Here is an 18058-nt window from a genome sequence, read left to right on the forward strand (position 1 = left end):
TTGTTTTGACAGGTGTCAGTTGTCAGTTGTCAATATCAAAGATGTACGCTTTTATCCAAGGCTCAATACCTCAGTCCACCGTGTTTTCTCGACAGGTAGTAGTCTGCTCGCACTCAGTGATTAGCGTCAACTCTGATTGGAATGGTCCTCAAACTCATATAGTGTCAACCAAAGCGTTATTTGCAGCCGCAATCAAATTAAGGGCAAACCATTCCTCAGGCGGTTGGCTTCGCCTGATTTCCGATCCACTGATTTCTTTGTATAGTGCTTTAAGGACATCAAACTGGCTCGACATCCAAACTGAGTTTCATACTTTTGTGCTCATGCCACTGGTTAGAAAACATCTAATCTGTAAAGTAAAAGTCATTTTTTAATTTCCAATTACTGAAAGTATCGACTAAATGTTAGCTTCTGCCGAAATTTTCCTTATGTTCCGTGACTAGCGTCCATCAGAACACGTCAACAGACCAATGGGAATATATATTCGTTGTTTCTGACTAAGAAAGGGGCGGGACAGATGTCAATTGATTTGAAAGGCTTGTTATATGATTATCGAACACATTCTTTGCCTTTAGCTGTTTCTATATCGATCGCACGGACCTGCCTGAAGCTTGAAGGCTTTCGCAAACTTAAGGTATAAGAAGTCTGAGAAAACTTTACGCTAAGCTACCCCGAGGATTTAAGCACTGCGCTAAAGCGAAAATATCCAGAGCATTTTATCCTCGAATATGCAGTTACAATACCATAGAATCTTAGAGTGCCGAAGGCGCACGCAATACAAGAGATGTACTTTGTAGTATTTAAAAGTCAAGTATTTAAGTTAATTTGGAAAAACAGGCCAGATTGCAATAGAATATTCCAGGTATATTTCAAGTGAGGCGTTTTTGAAGGCAGGATTATTTTGAGATCATTTGTAGCCGAGGCATGTTTAGCATTTAGCTTTTGCTGCGGTTTGCTTGCGTTTGGCTTTTGTTCTGGTTTGTCGACGGCTGTTAGATTTCATTTGCTGACTTAGAGCAATGCTATATGCCAGATAACTATCAAGGCAGCATTCTAATGGTATCTAGATCTAAAGTTTATGGTGACTCGATACAGGTATTTCAGGACCATGCTAAGTATTTTCAAACACTTTTTTACCGGTCGCATGAAAACAATATCAGTGATTGGAAATGGATTAAAGTTTGGTATCATGTAACACAAAACCAGTTGAAATTCGGTAAAACATGAATTTTGCACGAACCAGAGGTGATATAAAAAAAGTCGTTCATACCAATATCTTAAACTGTGGTGTATGTCAAGTAGAATATACCAGACCGAAAAAATCCCGAAAGTTTGACTTCGACTACCATGCGAGCAGAGTCTTCTCCATCTGCTTGGTGAGAGACCAGAGGGAACTTCTGATCGCAACCGCACGTAAGTCATAAACCGGTTAAAACTTGTCAAAAACCAGTATTTTTAATTTCTGCGTCCCTGATATTGTGGACGGCGTCTCATCAAAGGATCCGGCAGTTGCGGCGAGCCGAGGTTAGAGAGAAGGCGATCTCTGTCTCGCAGGGTATAAATGGCCCGGCAGTTGAGTACTGTTTTGATGAAATTAAATTGCTCTAAATGATACCAAAATGTGCCTTGAAGTTATGTATTTTGAAAGCATTAAAGTCTTGCTGAGTTTCATTTTTGCGATCTCGAAAACATAACTTTTTCTTAACGTCACTCACACTATCATTTCGGGCAAATTTTTAAAATGCTGAGCGCTTTTTCAAAAATCTTGAAAACGGATTAATAGATTTTTTGGAAATGTTCGCCACACCTGCTTGATAATGAAGTAAATTTTATTCCCAAGTTTCACTAAAATTGATTCACTTTAACGATTAAGAAAGGGGTGTAAAAAAAATATGCAAAAATATTGTAACCATTGTGTACTGCATTTCTGTGGTGCAAAAATTTGAACACAAAGGTGAAGTACTGAAAACAATTTGCGCAGGGACGGATCCAGGATTTTTCTTAGGAGGGAGGACACCACTAAGGAATGGTGTAACAGACTGGTGAGGTAAACAAATTTTAAAAGCGAATATGAAGAAGAAGGTTTCATCTCAGGAGGGGGGGGTGTGCACTTCTTGCACCGGCCTCCCCCTAGATCCGCCCTTGGTGCTGTCGATTACAACACAATGTAGTAAACACAGATGGAATTATTTTAGTGCAATTTTGTAAATCGTGAATTTGTAAGACCTCTTACAAGGCATCTTTCTCGTTGCTTGAAGAGTCTCCTTCAACGATAAATTTAAAAGTTTTCCACTGTATCAATATTAATAAAACTTTGGAATAAAACTGTTTGAATTATTAAGTACGTATGGTTAACGTATCAAGTCGTTCTCTTGAGTCGTTTCAGAGATTATTGAAAAAGCACTAAAAATCAAAAATTGAAAAAAGACTCGTTCTTAAGATCGCGAGAAAAAAACCAACAAAACTTTCGCGGGTCTATAAACAAAACTTCGAGACACATTTAAAATTCACTATCTTTATTCACTTATCACATTTTGATACTCAGTGGTGCAATGTCATCAAAATAGTGTTCATCTGTCGGTCCATTCACTATGATTATGCAAAGAGTATCATTTGAGATGTTTTTGAGATTTGTACGAAATCAAACATACAGAATTCCTTCATTTTTGTATATTCCAGTTGTCGTACTCCACAGTTTAAGACATTGATGGTACTCTTTCATATCACATCTGGCTAGCGTAAAATCCCTCTTTGATCGATTTTGATTTTTACGATAACTGCAGAAATTCTCGCGCGCTCATTGGCTAATTTTTTTTTGGTCAATAAGCGGGCAGACACATGAATTTATAATTTATGCGATGTGTCAACGAGCAAGGGTGGACAATTTGTTATCGTAAAAAACAAATTGATGTCATTTTTTAATGTGTCTGTCCTGTTATTGACAATGAATTTCGTCATAACATTGTCAAAGTACTCTGCGGATCAACTCGGCTATCGCCTCGTAGATCCACAGCTACTTTGACAATGTTATGACGAAATTCATGATCAATAACAGGACAGACGCATGAAAAACTGACGTCAATTTGTTAACTTGTGGGTGATGTAACTGAATCTTTACTAGATTATTTTTGAAAATAAACCGGGCTGGACTACTGACGCATTTTGGTTTGGCTTTGCGAACAATAAATTAAGAACAGCAGCAATATGACCGTACAAGGCTTTCTCGAAGGCCCGATTGTTAGCTGTTCATGAAAGAGGATGCTCTCCACTCTCGTGCTGTGTCCTGCCTCTCGCGCGACGTTTTGTAACCAGGTCTATCACATATTTCTGGCAGGAAAAGGATTGAAAATCGAAGATGCCTCAACTGAAGCGTGTTTGTGTGATTGGAGCTGGACCCAGTGGCATGTCAGTGTTGTATCATTTCAATAAACTGAAGACACAAGGAAAAGAAATTCCAGAAATAGCGTGCTTTGACAAGCAATCAGACTGGGGAGGACTCTGGAAGTACTCCTGGGAGACTGGTCAGTAGTATTCTTAACGTCCGCTTCTTCCATCAAAGGATGAATACAGCTGTTTCGAGAAAGGTTGTTGGAATAAAGCGTAACAGTGCACGCGACAACCTCAAAAGTTAGTAGCGGAGCCCCATAACATAGAAAATTTGGTAACCGATCGATCTAAAAGATTTGGGTTCTCACGAGACCTTCCGTCCGTCCGTCCGTCCGTCCGCCACTTGCATTGCGAGTGCGCGATTTGAGTCCCATACCTTGAAAAAGTAAAGGAGAGTAGCGTAGAACAGAGCACCATAGCTATAAGAACAGAACCATATACATGTCTAGAAACAGGAAACTATGCATCTCTCTTTTTCATGGTCAACATGGCTAGTGGCATGGATCGCAGGGCCGAGCGTCCTATGACGACGGCGGCGGCGTCGCGCAACATGGCGGCAATACTTCGGCTAAGAGATCGACCGAGTCATGCAACCTTGGTTTCCATCTTTGAAATGAAAATGAAAACGATCTATTAAATCCTGAGTTTGGCCTTAATTGACCGAAAAAATTACTCTATTTTTGCATAATAGATTGAAATTCAGATTTAAGATAGTTAACGTACTCACATCGACCTCATAATCGAGCATGCCAATAGAAATAACCAGGTCACCATTGCGTACATGTCGCTACTGGTCATGCCATGTTGACATTGTAGATGTGCTGATTCTTCCACACGATTCTTGTTGGAAGTACTTGAGATACAATTGGCCGAGCTCTTTTAGGAAGACGGATCAATGATTTAAAAGTAGAATTAAACCTGAAGCTTTTTAATTGATCACTGATTCGTTAAAAAATATCTTTAGACACTGATCAATATGGCGAACCTGTTCATGGAAGTATGTACCAAGGATTGTGGTCCAATGGTCCTAAGGAAGGTTTGGAATATCCCGACTATACCTTTGACGAGCATTTTGGGAAACCAATTTCATCCTACCAGCCTCGGGAAGTGCTGTACGATTACCTGAAAGGTAAGTATTTTTCGGCAATTTAACATAAGCTAACTGCCTTATTTTGAAGTGCTTTGTCACTTATACTGACTAGCGATTGTCCATATTATCGAATATTTCCATCACCATATTTACACTCATTGTCCTTATTATATATTCTAATCATTCGCGTCACCTACACGACTTTTATATCACGCACTATTGAATATTTTCTTTCATTCCCTGATGATGCCGTAGAACGGCGAAAGCTTGAAATAAAAATACGGTAGCTCAAGGCCTCAACTGAATCAATAGATCTGTCTATATATAGCAGAGACTTGTTCTGACTAACCCGTGTGGCCAGAAAATGACAATAAAACTCACAGCGAGCGAAGTCTATTTCGGAGTAGAAAACAGTGCTCGCTGTTTCTAATTTATTGATTTCACTTTCCTTTTTTCCAGGTCGATGGTCCAAAAATAATCTTCGTCCTTGGATTTCCTTCAACCATGTTGTCCGTCATGTGACCTACAACGACGCCACCGACGATTTCTCAGTGGTTGTGAAAAACCTTTCCGAAGACCGGGTGCTTCCTGTTCAAACGTTTGATAATGTCATCGTTGCAACTGGGCACTTCTCTGTTCCCAACATCCCTTCATTTCCTGGAATAGACAAGTTCTCTGGCCGGGTTTTACACTCGCACTCTTTCCGGAATGCCTCTCACTTTAAGGACAAGAACGTTCTCGCGGTAGGCTCAAGCTTATCTGCAGAAGACATCGCCATCCAGTGTCTCAAGTATGGTGCGAAAAGCATCGTTTGCACTTGGCAAACAAAGCCCACGGGTTTTCCTTTTCCCCCTGAGATAACAGAAAGACCCCTGTTGACCAGGATCGAAGGTAGCACAATCCATTTCAAAGACGGCTCCTCAACAGAAGTTGACGACATCATTTTGTGCACAGGGTATCGTTATTCCTTCCCGTTTCTTGAAGATGATCTGCGCCTGAAGACCGTTCTTAACCTGTACCTCATGGGACTCTACAAGGGCATTTGCTGGACCCAGGGAGGAAACAGCAAGCTTCTGTACGTGGGAATGCAGGCTCAATACTACACCTTCATCATGTTCGATGTACAAGCCAAATGGGCGGTGGATTACATCACAGGAAAGCTTTCCCTTCCAGACAAGCAAACCATGGAGAGTGACTGCCAGAAATGGCTTGCCAGGTAACGTCATCGTTTAGTTAGCAGGTGGATGTATCATTCTGTTCAGCCTAATTTTCAGGTTTTGTAGCCGGGGAACACCCTGTTAACCAGAACCCAACGTGACGGGCTCCAAATCTGGCTCTTAGAAGTCGGCCGAATTGATAGCATGGGGGTTCTTTAGAAATATGAAGATGACGGATCGAAAAAACAACAGCAAGCTAGAATACAACTCCTTTCCGACCAACCATTACTCGGTAATGTCACCAAAATTCCTGGTGACATTAGTAATTTTTGTAACACGAGTATTTTTTTTTTGAAATAATTTGTAAATTGATTGTGGTGGCTTTCTTGAAAATCAGTAAGCAATGCAGTTAGTCAGACAGTCAGTCTGTTTGTCTGTTGATCTGTCTGTCTGTCTGTCTGTCTGTCTGTCTTCTATTTGCTTACCTTTCTATCTGTTGGTCCGTATTATATGTCTATTCTTCCATCTGTCTGTCTCTCTGTCTATCTGTTTGTCTGTCCGTCTGTCTATTTGTATATCTGTCTATCTTACCGTCTGTCTGTCTGTCTATCTCTCTAAAGGGTAAACCTGTTTATCTGTCTGTCTGTCTATTTGTTTATCTATCCATCTATCTATCTGTCTGTCTGTGTGTTTGTCTGTTTGTCTGTCTCTCCTGCTTAAGGTCGTCTACCGACATGTTCTTTTTAAATCCCCAGTCTCCTTAGCTCAGGACTATATTTTTTCCTCATTCCAGAATGTGTCCTTTAAAGAACCATCACGACAACATTGATTACCAAACTGCTTACGTTGCTGATCTTGTTAAAGAATCAAACTATGGCTTCGACTTGGATTGCTCAGAATTACAACACGCGTGGTACAAATCCAAAACGGTGAACATCACGACTTACAGAGATCAGCGCTACACAAGCAAGTTCACCGGAACTAAGGCACGAGCTCATCATCCACCATTTATGAAAGCGTTTGATGATTCCATGCAGGGTTACCTCAGCACTAACGGATAAGGAAAACACATTCTTTTATATAAATATTTCTTATTTAATTCTGAAGGTCTGCTCCGTTTATTCAGTTATTTACTTTTGAACAGCTGTAGCAAAATTGTTAGGTACACGAAATCTGCCCCGCTTCCTTCTAAGCCACGACAAAAAAAAACTTCAGCTTTGGTAAATAACTAAGAGGGAATTGTAGTCCCTGTAGTTCTTTGCTGTTGACAGTTCATTGGTGCATGACCTATTAAGCTATGAAATCAATAAAAGTGGAATAACAATTTGGAAATGTAGTCAGTGTACCCCACAGCGCAAAATGCTTTGAATAAGGCTCGTCCAAACTGTCGTAGACATTTTCATTGTTCCCATAGTACATTGGGTAACTACAATTCACCCGACGGGGTTAGTCAGCATCGCTTTGTTGACTGGCTGTCAACTTAACACGGTAACGCTGTCAAAAATTATAAGTAAGTTCTGACTTTGAGAACAGATTACGTAAGCATATTTCAAATGGTCTTGGATAATGTAATGGCTGATTTTATTATTATCATTATCATTATCATCATCATCATCATCATCATTATTATTATTATTATTTATTTATTTATTTTTTTTTAGATAAAAACCTTAACTGCCAATGGCCTCCGCACCAAAGCCAGACAACTTGCGTCACGAAAACAAATCTCCACGTTACTTGCGTCGGTGTTCGGTTTGATAAGAAACGCACTCGCTATTTGTGCCACCATACAGGCTGATTTTTACTAGAGAAGGAGTAGTAACCAGAAGTCGATCTAGTGAAAATAAAACCAACGGAGTCGGCAGCACAATACCGATTTCGCAGATGACTCCGTCGCTTATGATCGAGTGGAAATTATTTTGATTAGCACTACTTCATAATTCTTATGTTAAAGTTTGCGTGATAACTGTATATAGTTTCTTTTATACTCAATAAATGTAGATATAGAACGACATTATTGGAGTCAGAAGCAGAAGCAAAAGAATAAACCAAACTGTGAACCACAATCCCACGACAAATCTCGATTGTCTTCGCTCCGCTGTTATGTAAAATATCTCCCTTAATCTGGTAATTGATGAGTTAATTGAAGTTTAGTCTCCATACAACCACAACTAGCGTAAGACTTTTTATGCCAAAAAATAGAAACTTGCTCGAGCGAAGCTACCATTTGGGCCACAAAATTTACCCCAGGCATGCAAGGGATCATATGACACAGATATAGACTCCTGCTGCATGAATGGGAGATGAAGTTGGGGAAGGGAGGGAGGGAGGGAGGGGAAGCCCGTCAACTTATACGTTGATGGCATGTATGGTATGGCATTTTAGCAGTTTCGTGGACAGTTTTAAAAATAGAATTATTAAGAAGTAACCAGGCATGATTCCTGTAAGATCTGATTATTATAACAAATAAAACAATGAGTATTTTTCCTGACTAACTTATGAGCTAGTGACGCGTGTATAAATGAGTCATAAATGGAAATTTTAACTAACATATTTCAAATCTGTGAACAGTTGAAATTACGATTGCGCTGACTACAGGAATCACAATGATTGCAGAGAGAGAAATCCAGTGTCATGATTGTTTCAAAATATTAACCTTGGCAAAACTTTGAGTTTTGATTGCAAATCGTATTACAGTAGTTAAGTCACATGGCTAAGCCAAATCATTTTAATATGGCAATGGGTGATTGCGCTCTTTAAAGGGTGTACAGATGTCAATCGATTTTAAAGGCTAGTTATATGATTATAGAACTTAGTCTGCTTCTAGCTGTGTCTGTATCGATCGCACGGACCTGCCTGAAGCTTGAAGGCTTTCCAAAACTTAAGGTATGAGAAGTCTGATACAAACTTACGCTAAGTTACCCCGTCTTTTCGAGGATATAAGCACTGCGGTAAAGCGAGAATTTCATCCTCGAATACGCAGTTTCGACCGACACCAAAGAAGCTTACTGGCTGTGGAAGACACACGCAATACAAGAGATGTACTTTGAAGTATTTAAAAGTCAGGTATTCAAGTTAAATTCGGGAAACAGACCGGATACTAATAGAATATTCCAGGCGTATTTCCATTGAGGCGTTTTTGATGGCAGAAATTGAAGCCGAGGCATGTTTAGCTTTTACTGCGGTTTGCTTGCGTTTGGCTTTTGTTCTGGTTCGTTTTATTCTGACCACGGCTGCATTCCAAACTATTTAAAGTTTATGGTGACTCGATATAGCTTTTTCAGGACCATACCAAGTATTTTCAAACAGTTTTTTTTACCAGTCTTCCCCTTTATTAGATTGCGTGAAAACCATATCAATTATTAGAAATGGATTAAAGTTTGGTATTATGTAACACGAAATTGATATTCGGTAAAACATGAATTTTGCACGAACCAGAGGTGATATAAAAAAAGCCGTTGATATGTCCAGTAGAATATACCAGACCGAAAGAACCCTTAAAGTTTGAAAGTCTGACTTCGCTAATCGCAGAAAAATTTTTTACAAACATACGTCTTACATAACAATGCTAAATGGGCTACCATGCGAGCAGAGTCTTCTCTATCCGCTCGGTGAGAGACGAGAGGGAACTTCTGATCGCAACCTTACGGAAGCGATAAACCGGTTAAAACTTGTCAAAAACCAGTATTTTTAATTTATACGTCCCTGATTGTGGACGGCGGCTGATCAAAGGATCCAGCGGTTGCGGCGAGCCGAGGTTCTCTCTCGTCTCTCTCTCTAATCTCTAACCCTCGGCGCCAAAGCCACAACCTGTGTCACGAAAATAAACCTCCACGCTACTTCTGTCGGTGCTCGGTTTGACAAGAAACGCATGCGCTATTTGCGCCACCATACAGGCTGATGATTTTCACTAGCGACGGAGTAGTAACCGGAAGTCGATCTAGTGAAAATGAAATCAGGGGAGTCGACAGCACAATGCCGATTCCGCATATGACTCCGTCGGTTATGATCAAGTGAAAATTATTTCAATTAGCACTACTTTATAATTCTGATGTTAAAGTTAGTGTGATAATAGCCTGCGTCGCAAGCGTTCCCGTGCGAAGAGCTTTTCTGCATTCTGGCCGGGCGTAAATTGGAACGAGAGCAAAAATCAACGAAGCAGTGGGTGGTGAGGCGAAGGAGGGAACGCTTGCCCGTAAACCTCGCGATTTTGAAAAACGCCCACTGGTTTTCACAGTTGAATTCATTTATTGTTTGACAACATGTCAACGAGCGCTAAAATTATATTTTTAAATCAGGGGCGCCAGAACGGCACACGCGCTACAATACCCAAGTGTTCGGAATGCGATCCGTTTGTTCGTAGTGTCGAAAAGTTTGACTGCAAGCTCAACAATTTACAGCGCGCTATTTTATTTTGACCGGCAAGCTTACTAAAATCATAAAATTGCTATCTATGCATATCGTTTGGAGGGCAATAAGGCAAATGTTCGGCTTAAGACCAGGTTTTCCTGTGGTTTAACTTTAACCGTTCATTAGCTTGACGGTCATTTCATTCCCTCGCTACTAGAAAACTTGAATTGTAGAGCCGACCGGAAATCGGAAGCCTTTGTTTTAAAATTGTGAGCGCGAGTAAATTCGCTTTTGCAGGGAAAGCAACAACCAGCCGGGTTCTAAAATTCGGTCTCACGTTATCTGGATACGAAAAACGCCTCAGAGAATCCAAGTAAGGCTGCCAAATTAAATAAGACTATCAAAGATTGGTTCTCCGTCACTGGTTCCTGTTTGATCTTCGCCCACGATCGATAATTAAAACAGCAGCTGAAAGATTTTAACAGCTTTCGCCGAATTCAGCGGTTAATACAGCCACCAAATCTTTACCCTCTAAAAGGTGGTGTCTTCTGCGTAAAATCGAATAACATTTACCTCAAGTCTAATAAATCTTCGCTGTGGCTAGCGCAATTTCACAAACCTTCCCCCACGGCATTGTGCAAGTCACACTCGAGTTATTCCTGGAATAAGTCAAGCGAATTTGATACACTTGTCAATCAAGATGGCCGCGCCGCACCAATCAGGAGCCCCGTTCGTGGGCGAAAGGGGTTTTCAAAATCGAGGGGTTTACGGGCAAGCGTTCCCCGCTCGCCTCACCAGCCCCCTCTTCTTCTTCTTTTTTTTTTTTGTCTCGCTCCAATTCACGCGCGGCCAGAGTGCGGAAAAGCTCCTCGCTTGGGAACGCTTGCTGCCCAGGTTAGCGTGATAACGGTATATGGTTTCTGCTTACTCAGTAATTGTAGATATATATAGAAATGCATTGTCGGAGTCAGAAGCAGAAGCAAAAGGATAAATCAATCAAATTGCTTGATTCCGGGCCTTGCAATCGGTTTATTCTTCCGCTTCTGTTCCCGACTCCAACAATCTAATTTTCACTGGCTCATAAGCGACCGAGTCGTAAACGGAATCAGAAGAAAATGGAAACGTTCTAAATATTCCAACTCCGACTCCGCTATGCCTATGACTCCGCTTACGACTCCGATTTTCGATTTTCATTGGATCGTAAGCGCTCTTACGACTCGGACGCGGACTCCGTCGCTAGAGAAAACGAGCCTAAAGAGACGCAGGGCCATCCGCCACTAAAAAATCTTCGGGGGCGGAGGAGAGGGGGGGGGGGGGGATGGGGTAAAAGGGGGGCAAAACGTGAACCACAATCCCACCACAAAGCTCGATTTTCTTCGCTCCGCTGTTATGGAAAATATTTTGCTTAATCTGGTCATTGAATTGATGAGTTAATTGAAGTTTAGTCTCCGTACAAGCGTGAGACTTTTTATGCCAAAAAATAGAAACTTGCTCGAGCGAAGCTAACATTTGGGCCACAAAATTTACCCCAGTCATCCAAGGGATCTTATGACACAGATATAGACTCCTGCTGCATGAATGGGAAATGAGGTTGGCGGGGAGGAAGCCGGCAAACTTGAACGATGATGGCATGCATGGCATGGCATTTCAGCCGTTTCGTTGACAGTTTTAAAAATAGAATTATTAAGAAGTAACGAGGCATGGTTCCTTTAAGATCTGATTATCATAACAAATAAAACAATAAGTATTTTTCCCGACTAACTTATGAGCTAGTGATGCGGGTACAAATGAGTCATAAATGGAAATTTTAACTACAAAATTTTAAATCTGTGAACAGTTGAAATTACGATTGCGCTGACTACAGGAAATCACAATGGCTGTAGAAAGAGAAATCCAGTGTCATGATTCTTTCGAAATATTAACCTTGGCAAAACTTTGTGTTTTGATTGCAAATCGTTTTACAATAGTTAATTCAAATGGCCAGGCCAAATTATTTTAATATGGCAATGCGTGATTGCCCTCTTCAAGGGGCGTGCTGACGTCAAATGATTTTAAAGGCCTATTATATCTTAATCGAGTTTAGCCTTTGCTTCTAGATGTGTCTATATCGATCGCACGGACCTATACCTGAAGCTTGATTTAGCACTTTCGAAAATTTAAGGTATGAGAAGTCTAATACAAACTTATGCTAAGCTACAGCCTTTTTCGAGGATACACGCGCAAAAGCAAAAATATCTAGAGTATTCTAACTTGGAATACGCAGAGTATCCAAGGCGCACGTAATACAAGAGAAGTACTTTGAAGTACTTAAAAGTAAAGTACCGTATGCAAGTTAAATTCGGAAAAAAGAGAACGGATAGTAATAGAATATTCCGGTTGTATTTCGAATGAAGCGTTTTTGAATACCTCAGAATATTTGCGGGTGTATGTTGAGTCGGGTTCACGAGTCAAAATCTTTTCGGTCAGGATATTCAGTCAGGCAGCACCAAGTTGACGCTGAGGTGCGTTTAGCAGTTCGGCACGATTTGCTTGTGGTCAGCTTTCGTTCTGTTTTTATCTGTTAGTTTTCATTTTTTGATTAGAGCAATACTGTATTACCTTACATAACTAACTATCAAGGCAGATCTGGGGTCTATACATCGGTCAATATCAGAAGTGCCCATCCCCCCAGACTGCATTCAAATGATGTAAATCACTCGTATAATTTAAGACCAAGTAGGAACTTCGTCGTCCATACTTTTTATATACCGTTATTTTACAAATTAAATATTATAACCCTTTTTGAACTACGCTACAATCTTTAGGCAATGGCTGGAGATCTATTTTGCCCTCTTAAAGGACATGTGCAATAATTTTACACAACGAAACGAAACGATACCACTGAAATTAGAAAAACCATCGAGACGAAACCCCAGAAACGGGCGAAACGGAACGAGTGAAACGAAATGAATTTTTTTTTTTATGGCTGTTAGATTTCATTTGTTGATTAGAGCAATGCTTTATGCGAGATAGCAACTGCCAAGGCAGAATTCGAGTCGTATCTACAATCTATGCACTAGCCAAGATCAGTAGCGCCTATCCCCTCAGGCGACGTTCTAATTATGTTTAACCACTCGTATAATTTATTTTAAGACCAAATAGGACTTCGTTCAGTATATTATATACCGTTATTTGACATATTTTAAAATATCACTACCATTTCTCGAACTGCGCCACAATCTTTCTGCAATGGCTCGAGATTCATTTTGCTCTTTTAAAGGGCATGTTCTAAAACCCGCCACAACGTATCGCAACAGTCCAAACGAAAGAAAACGTAAACCACCGAAAATTAGCAAAATCATCGAAACGAAACCGCCCAAACGGGCGAAACGAGCGAAACAAGAGAAACGAAACGAAATCGTCAAAGTAAGCGAAGTCATTTCAGAGTTATTTGGAAACAGGCTAACCTGAGAGATATTGAGATCAAGCGCTTTCAGTCAGATTCGCAGTCTGCTTCCTCTTTGGTTGGCCTGAATTCTTTGTTTTCAGGTGATGTCATAAAATTCTAAAATCAGAACGATGATAAGTAAAAATAACACCAGTCTACGTGGGTTACAAGTTTTACAATTCATCGGGTCAGTTTGTGGGTATTATTTTTACTTTTTACTTTTGTTTTGTTTTCTAGGTGTCTTCTTGTATACGTCATTTCTGCCACTCCTTTTAGTTTCGAAGTATGTGTTAACACATCCATCTTTACATAATATTGTAATTTCATTTTAATAATTAAGTAACTTCTAATCCTGAAGAAGAATGACCTGGCCAGCCGAAATACCGTAAACTGCCCCTTATAAGCGCCCCCGCTTATAAGCCTCCCCCTTGGGCCTTGCATGGGCCTTTTATGGGCCTCCGTTTATAAGCCCATCTAAAAGCCCTTTTGAAGTTGTACAAGCCCAGGCCTTACAAGCGGCAGTTTACGATGTTGTTTCAATATACTACGTTGCGTTAGCCTCGCAGTAACTTCTCATCGTTTTGCTTTTCAAGTTTGGCTGTTTGGATCTCCTGTGAGATCCAATGTTCATCAAGCAGGATCTTCAATTCGTTGACGGCTTTGCAGTTTCTTTTAGTTTGTTTCTAATGAAATCAGGAATCTTAAAGCCCTTTGAGTTTTTGCATTTATCGGCCAGATGACCTCCAAAATATATCTTTTCAGTTCCTACAAGTTTTCAGCTCGGTATCATCCTTCGGTTTGAGAGAAGAACATTTTCAAGGTGTCTTGATACAGTAAAATAAAAATAAAATCGCCACAAAAAATTTCGCGTGCGCTTACCACATTTGTAGAGCATGGTATAATAGCTCATATACTATGATGGTTGAGCCAGTGAAAACTCTTGAATTGCGTTATTCAATGATTCAGTGTTCTAAAAAAATCTGATGTCCTAAAGACTTCTGTCTATAATTTGCTCACGAGAAGTCAGAATATACTTCATACACATCAAAGCACAAAACAATGAAAACATAACCCATCAGATTGCAGTCAAACAACGTCTCAAACGCTCTCCGGTCACTATCTACGGTCACCCCTAAATTGTTGTAAGATAAAGTTTGTTTAGGCCGCGCACGTAACCACTTTCCTTGTTCTTTGGGAAAGTGTAACTGAATTTTTCCTAGATTCTCTGTCAAAATAAACCGCATTGGACTACAGCTGTCGACCTTTAATTGCTTAGGCCTCGCGAGCAATATATGAAATTAAGAGCAGCCACAATACTGAACGTGCAGTTCTTTCTCGGTGGATATCCGGTTGTTAGCTGTTCACAAAAGAGGATGCTCTCCACTCTCGTGCTGTTTCCTGCCTTTCGCGCTACGTTTTGTAACCAGGTCTATCACATATTTCTTGCAGGAAAAACATTGAGACTCAAAGATGCCTCAACTCAAGCGTGTTTGTGTGATTGGAGCTGGACCCAGTGGCATGTCAGTGTTGTATCACTTCAATAAAGTGAAGACACAAGGAAAGGAAATTCCAGAAATAGTGTGCTTTGACAAGCAATCGGACTGGGGAGGACTCTGGAAGTACTCCTGGGAGACTGGTCAGTAGTATTCGTCTAGTTACACCTGGTTAATTACAGTTGTTCATAGGATGAATAATACTATCCATAGATACATTTTAGCCAACTGAGACCCGCGTTTGACCTTATCGACCGTGAAAATGACGTTTTTGGCATAAATAATGGTTTGAAATTCAGATTTAAGATGGTCATCGTGTACATGTGGCTACTGTTACCATGTTGACAATGTAGCTGCACTGATTTGTCCTGATGATTCTCGTGGGAAGTACTTGAGATACAATTATATATGGCCGAGGTCTTTTTGGAAGACGGATCAATAATTTAAAGCTAGAACTTAACTTAAAAATGTTTTTTAAAAATTGATCACTGTTGATTTGTTAAAATATTTTTAGACACTGATCAATATGGCGAACCTGTTCATGGAAGTATGTACCAAGGATTGTGGTCCAATGGTCCTAAGGAAGGTTTGGAATATCCTGACTATACCTATGACGAGCATTTTGGGAAACCAATCTCATCCTACCCCCCTCGAGAAGTTCTCTATGATTACCTGAAAGGTAGGTATTTTTCGGCATACTAACATAAGCTTGCGTATCGTCTCTCCATTAACTGAGCAGCTTTTAAAGACTACTACATAATAAGAGACTAGTACTTGTTCTGACTCATCCATGTGGCGAAAAAATGACCAAAAAACTCACATCGAGCGAAATCTATATCGGAGTAGAAAACAGTGCTCGTTGTTTCCATTTATTGATTTCACTTTCCTTTTTTCCAGGTCGATGGTCCAAAAATAATCTTCGCCCTTGGATTTCCTTCAACCATGTTGTCCGTCATGTGACCTACAACGACGCCACCGACGATTTCTCAGTGGTTGTGAAAAACCTTTCCGAAGACCGGGTGCTCCCTGTTCGAAGGTTTGACTATGTTATCGTGGCAACTGGCCACTTCTCCGTCCCCAAGATCCCTTTCTTTCCTGGAATAGACAAGTTCCCTGGTCGGGTTTTACACTCGCACTCTTTCCGGAATGCCTCTCACTTTAAGGACAAGAACATTCTCGTGGTAGGCTCAAGCTTATCTGCAGAAGACATCGCTATCCAGTGTCTCAAGTATGGCGCGAAAAGCATCGTTTGCACTTGGAAAACAAAGCCCATGGGTTTTCCTTTTCCCCCTGGGATAACAGAAAGACCCCTGTTGACCAGGATCGAAGGTAGCACAATCCATTTCAAAGACGGTTCCACAACAGAAGTTGACGACATCATTTTGTGCACAGGGTATCGTTATTCCTTCCCGTTTCTTGAAGATGATCTGCGCCTGAAGACCGATCTTAGCCTGTACCCCGTGGGACTCTACAAGGGCATTTGCTGGACCCAGGGAGGAAACAGTAAGCTTCTGTACATGGGAATGCAGGCTCAATACTATACCTTTATCATGTTTGATGTACAAGCCAAATGGGCGGTGGATTACATCACAGGAAAGCTTTCCCTTCCAGACAAGCAAAACATGGAGAATGACTGCCAGAAATGGCTTGCGAGGTAAAGGCATTTTGTTAGTTAGTGGGTGAGTGTATTATTCTGTTCAGCTAATTTCCAGTTTTGCAGTGACACCCCGTTACTCCGAACCAAACGTGCCGGACACTAAATCTGGCTTTTATAACTCGACAGTATCGTGAGTATTGGGGTTTTTTAAGAACATGAACATGAAAACTAAAAAAACAACGGGAAGTGTGGAATTTTCTTCCAACCAGCAATCGATCACTCGGCAACGGCCCCCAAAATTATACTTCATTATAACATTCTTGGGAAAGTGTTTGGATTATATGTAACTTTTTCTACCAATTGTACATTGAGTGTCGCGACTTTCTTAGAAATCTTCTGACTCTCTAATTCAGTCAGTCAGTCTGTCTGTCTGTCTGTCTGCCTACCTACCTGCCTGTCTGTCTGTCCTTCTGTCTATCTATCTTTCTGTCTGCTTGTCTGTGTATCTGCCCACTTACCTGCCTGTCTGTCTGTCTATCCATCTAGCTATTTCTCTGCTTGTCTTTCTGTCTGTCTGTCCGTCTGTATAACTATCTGTTTGTCTGTCTCACAGCTGTCGGTCGGTCTGTCTGTCTGCTGTCTGTCAGTCGAACAGCCTTCTTGTCTGCCTGCCTTTTTATTTTTTCATCTGTGATCATTTCTCTTTCCAGAATGTGTCCTTTAAAGAACCATCACTACAACATTGATTACCAAACTGCTTACGTTGCTGATCTTGTTAAAGAATCAAACTATGGCTTCGACTTGGATTGCTCAGAATTACAACACGCGTGGTACAAATCCAAAACGGTGAACATCACGACTTACAGAGATCAGCGCTACACAAGCAAGTTCACCGGAACTAAGGCACGAGCTCATCATCCACCATTTATGAAAGCATTTGATGATTCCATGCAGACTTATCTCAACGCCTGCGAATAAAAATGGCCTTTTATAAGTACTTTTTGAAAGTACTCTCCGCAGTAGTTTCCGCAGCTTATGCTGTTCAGCCGGCATTTCTCTGTAACAATTTTTAACCTTTTTACAACTTTGCCGGAAATGATTAGGTACACGAAATCTGCTCCACTTTCTTCCAAATCAGGAGACAACAAAGCTCAACATGAAGTGAGCTTGGTTAACTAAAGGAAAATTGTAAACCCCGTGGTAATGTATGATGATGTAGTTAGTGAGTTTAAAATTCAATAAAATTAACATGGAGCACTGGTTTTGATAGTCAGCGGGGCGGTCTACCTTGTATGGATTTCGCGCGAGCAGCGAAGCCGCAAGTTTCGAGCAGTAGAAAATTTTTCTACGCGACCGAGGCGTCGGGTGAAGGATCAGTGCGGCAAATAGCCTTAATATATACATTTAGCCAAGCCTAAAGGCGGAGGTCCTGATATGAATTTAACATGAGTTAACCTGGCTTGAGCCTGCGATCCAGTCGAAAACAAGCATCTGATCAAAAGAAAACCGCGTGTCCTCGATGAGCTCTTAAGTTGAGTCGGCGATATGGTCACGTGT

General features: G+C 40.8%; 2 protein-coding genes across 7 annotated transcripts; both read left to right on the top strand.

The window, feature by feature from the left end:
- The first annotated feature begins 3355 nt into the window (after positions 1–3355).
- Positions 3356–6934, top strand: LOC110058352 (uncharacterized). Its single transcript, XM_020764997.2, has 4 exons — positions 3356–3521; positions 4352–4516; positions 4937–5693; positions 6428–6934. Exons 1-4 carry the CDS (start codon positions 3356–3358, stop codon positions 6693–6695), a joined length of 1356 nt encoding a protein of 451 aa, XP_020620656.2. The 3' UTR covers positions 6696–6934.
- A 1478-nt stretch (positions 6935–8412) lies between these two features.
- Positions 8413–17755, top strand: LOC110058180 (uncharacterized). 6 transcript variants are annotated; one of them, XM_089275231.1, is made up of 6 exons: positions 8413–8520; positions 13649–13694; positions 14861–15047; positions 15419–15583; positions 15802–16558; positions 17212–17755. In XM_089275231.1, exons 3-6 carry the CDS (start codon positions 14882–14884, stop codon positions 17477–17479), a joined length of 1356 nt encoding a protein of 451 aa, XP_089131357.1. In that variant the 5' UTR covers positions 8413–8520; positions 13649–13694; positions 14861–14881; the 3' UTR covers positions 17480–17755. The 6 variants fall into 6 exon arrangements, with proteins under 6 accessions (XP_089131357.1, XP_089131358.1, XP_089131359.1 ...); XM_089275230.1 differs by lacking the exon at positions 8413–8520 and adding an exon at positions 10812–10878; XM_089275229.1 differs by lacking the exon at positions 8413–8520 and adding an exon at positions 12033–12145.
- The last annotated feature ends 303 nt before the right edge of the window (positions 17756–18058 follow it).

The sequence above is a fragment of the Orbicella faveolata genome, unplaced genomic scaffold, assembly GCF_042242905.1.
Source record: "Orbicella faveolata isolate gen_17 unplaced genomic scaffold, um_ofav_v1 contig_36, whole genome shotgun sequence".
NCBI lineage: Eukaryota > Metazoa > Cnidaria > Anthozoa > Scleractinia > Merulinidae > Orbicella > Orbicella faveolata.

Excerpts from the sequence above, each read along its gene's own strand:
- LOC110058180 (XM_089275231.1), top strand. The coding sequence starts at position 14,882 with ATGCCTCAACTCAAGCGTGTTTGTGTGATTGGAGCTGGACCCAGTGGC. Across the intron at positions 15,048-15,418 it reads GAAGTACTCCTGGGAGACTG|ACACTGATCAATATGGCGAA; the intron begins GTCAGTAGTATT and ends AAATATTTTTAG. Across the intron at positions 15,584-15,801 it reads TCTCTATGATTACCTGAAAG|GTCGATGGTCCAAAAATAAT; the intron begins GTAGGTATTTTT and ends CCTTTTTTCCAG.
- LOC110058352 (XM_020764997.2), top strand. The coding sequence starts at position 3,356 with ATGCCTCAACTGAAGCGTGTTTGTGTGATTGGAGCTGGACCCAGTGGC. Across the intron at positions 4,517-4,936 it reads GCTGTACGATTACCTGAAAG|GTCGATGGTCCAAAAATAAT; the intron begins GTAAGTATTTTT and ends CCTTTTTTCCAG. Across the intron at positions 5,694-6,427 it reads TGCCAGAAATGGCTTGCCAG|AATGTGTCCTTTAAAGAACC; the intron begins GTAACGTCATCG and ends TCCTCATTCCAG.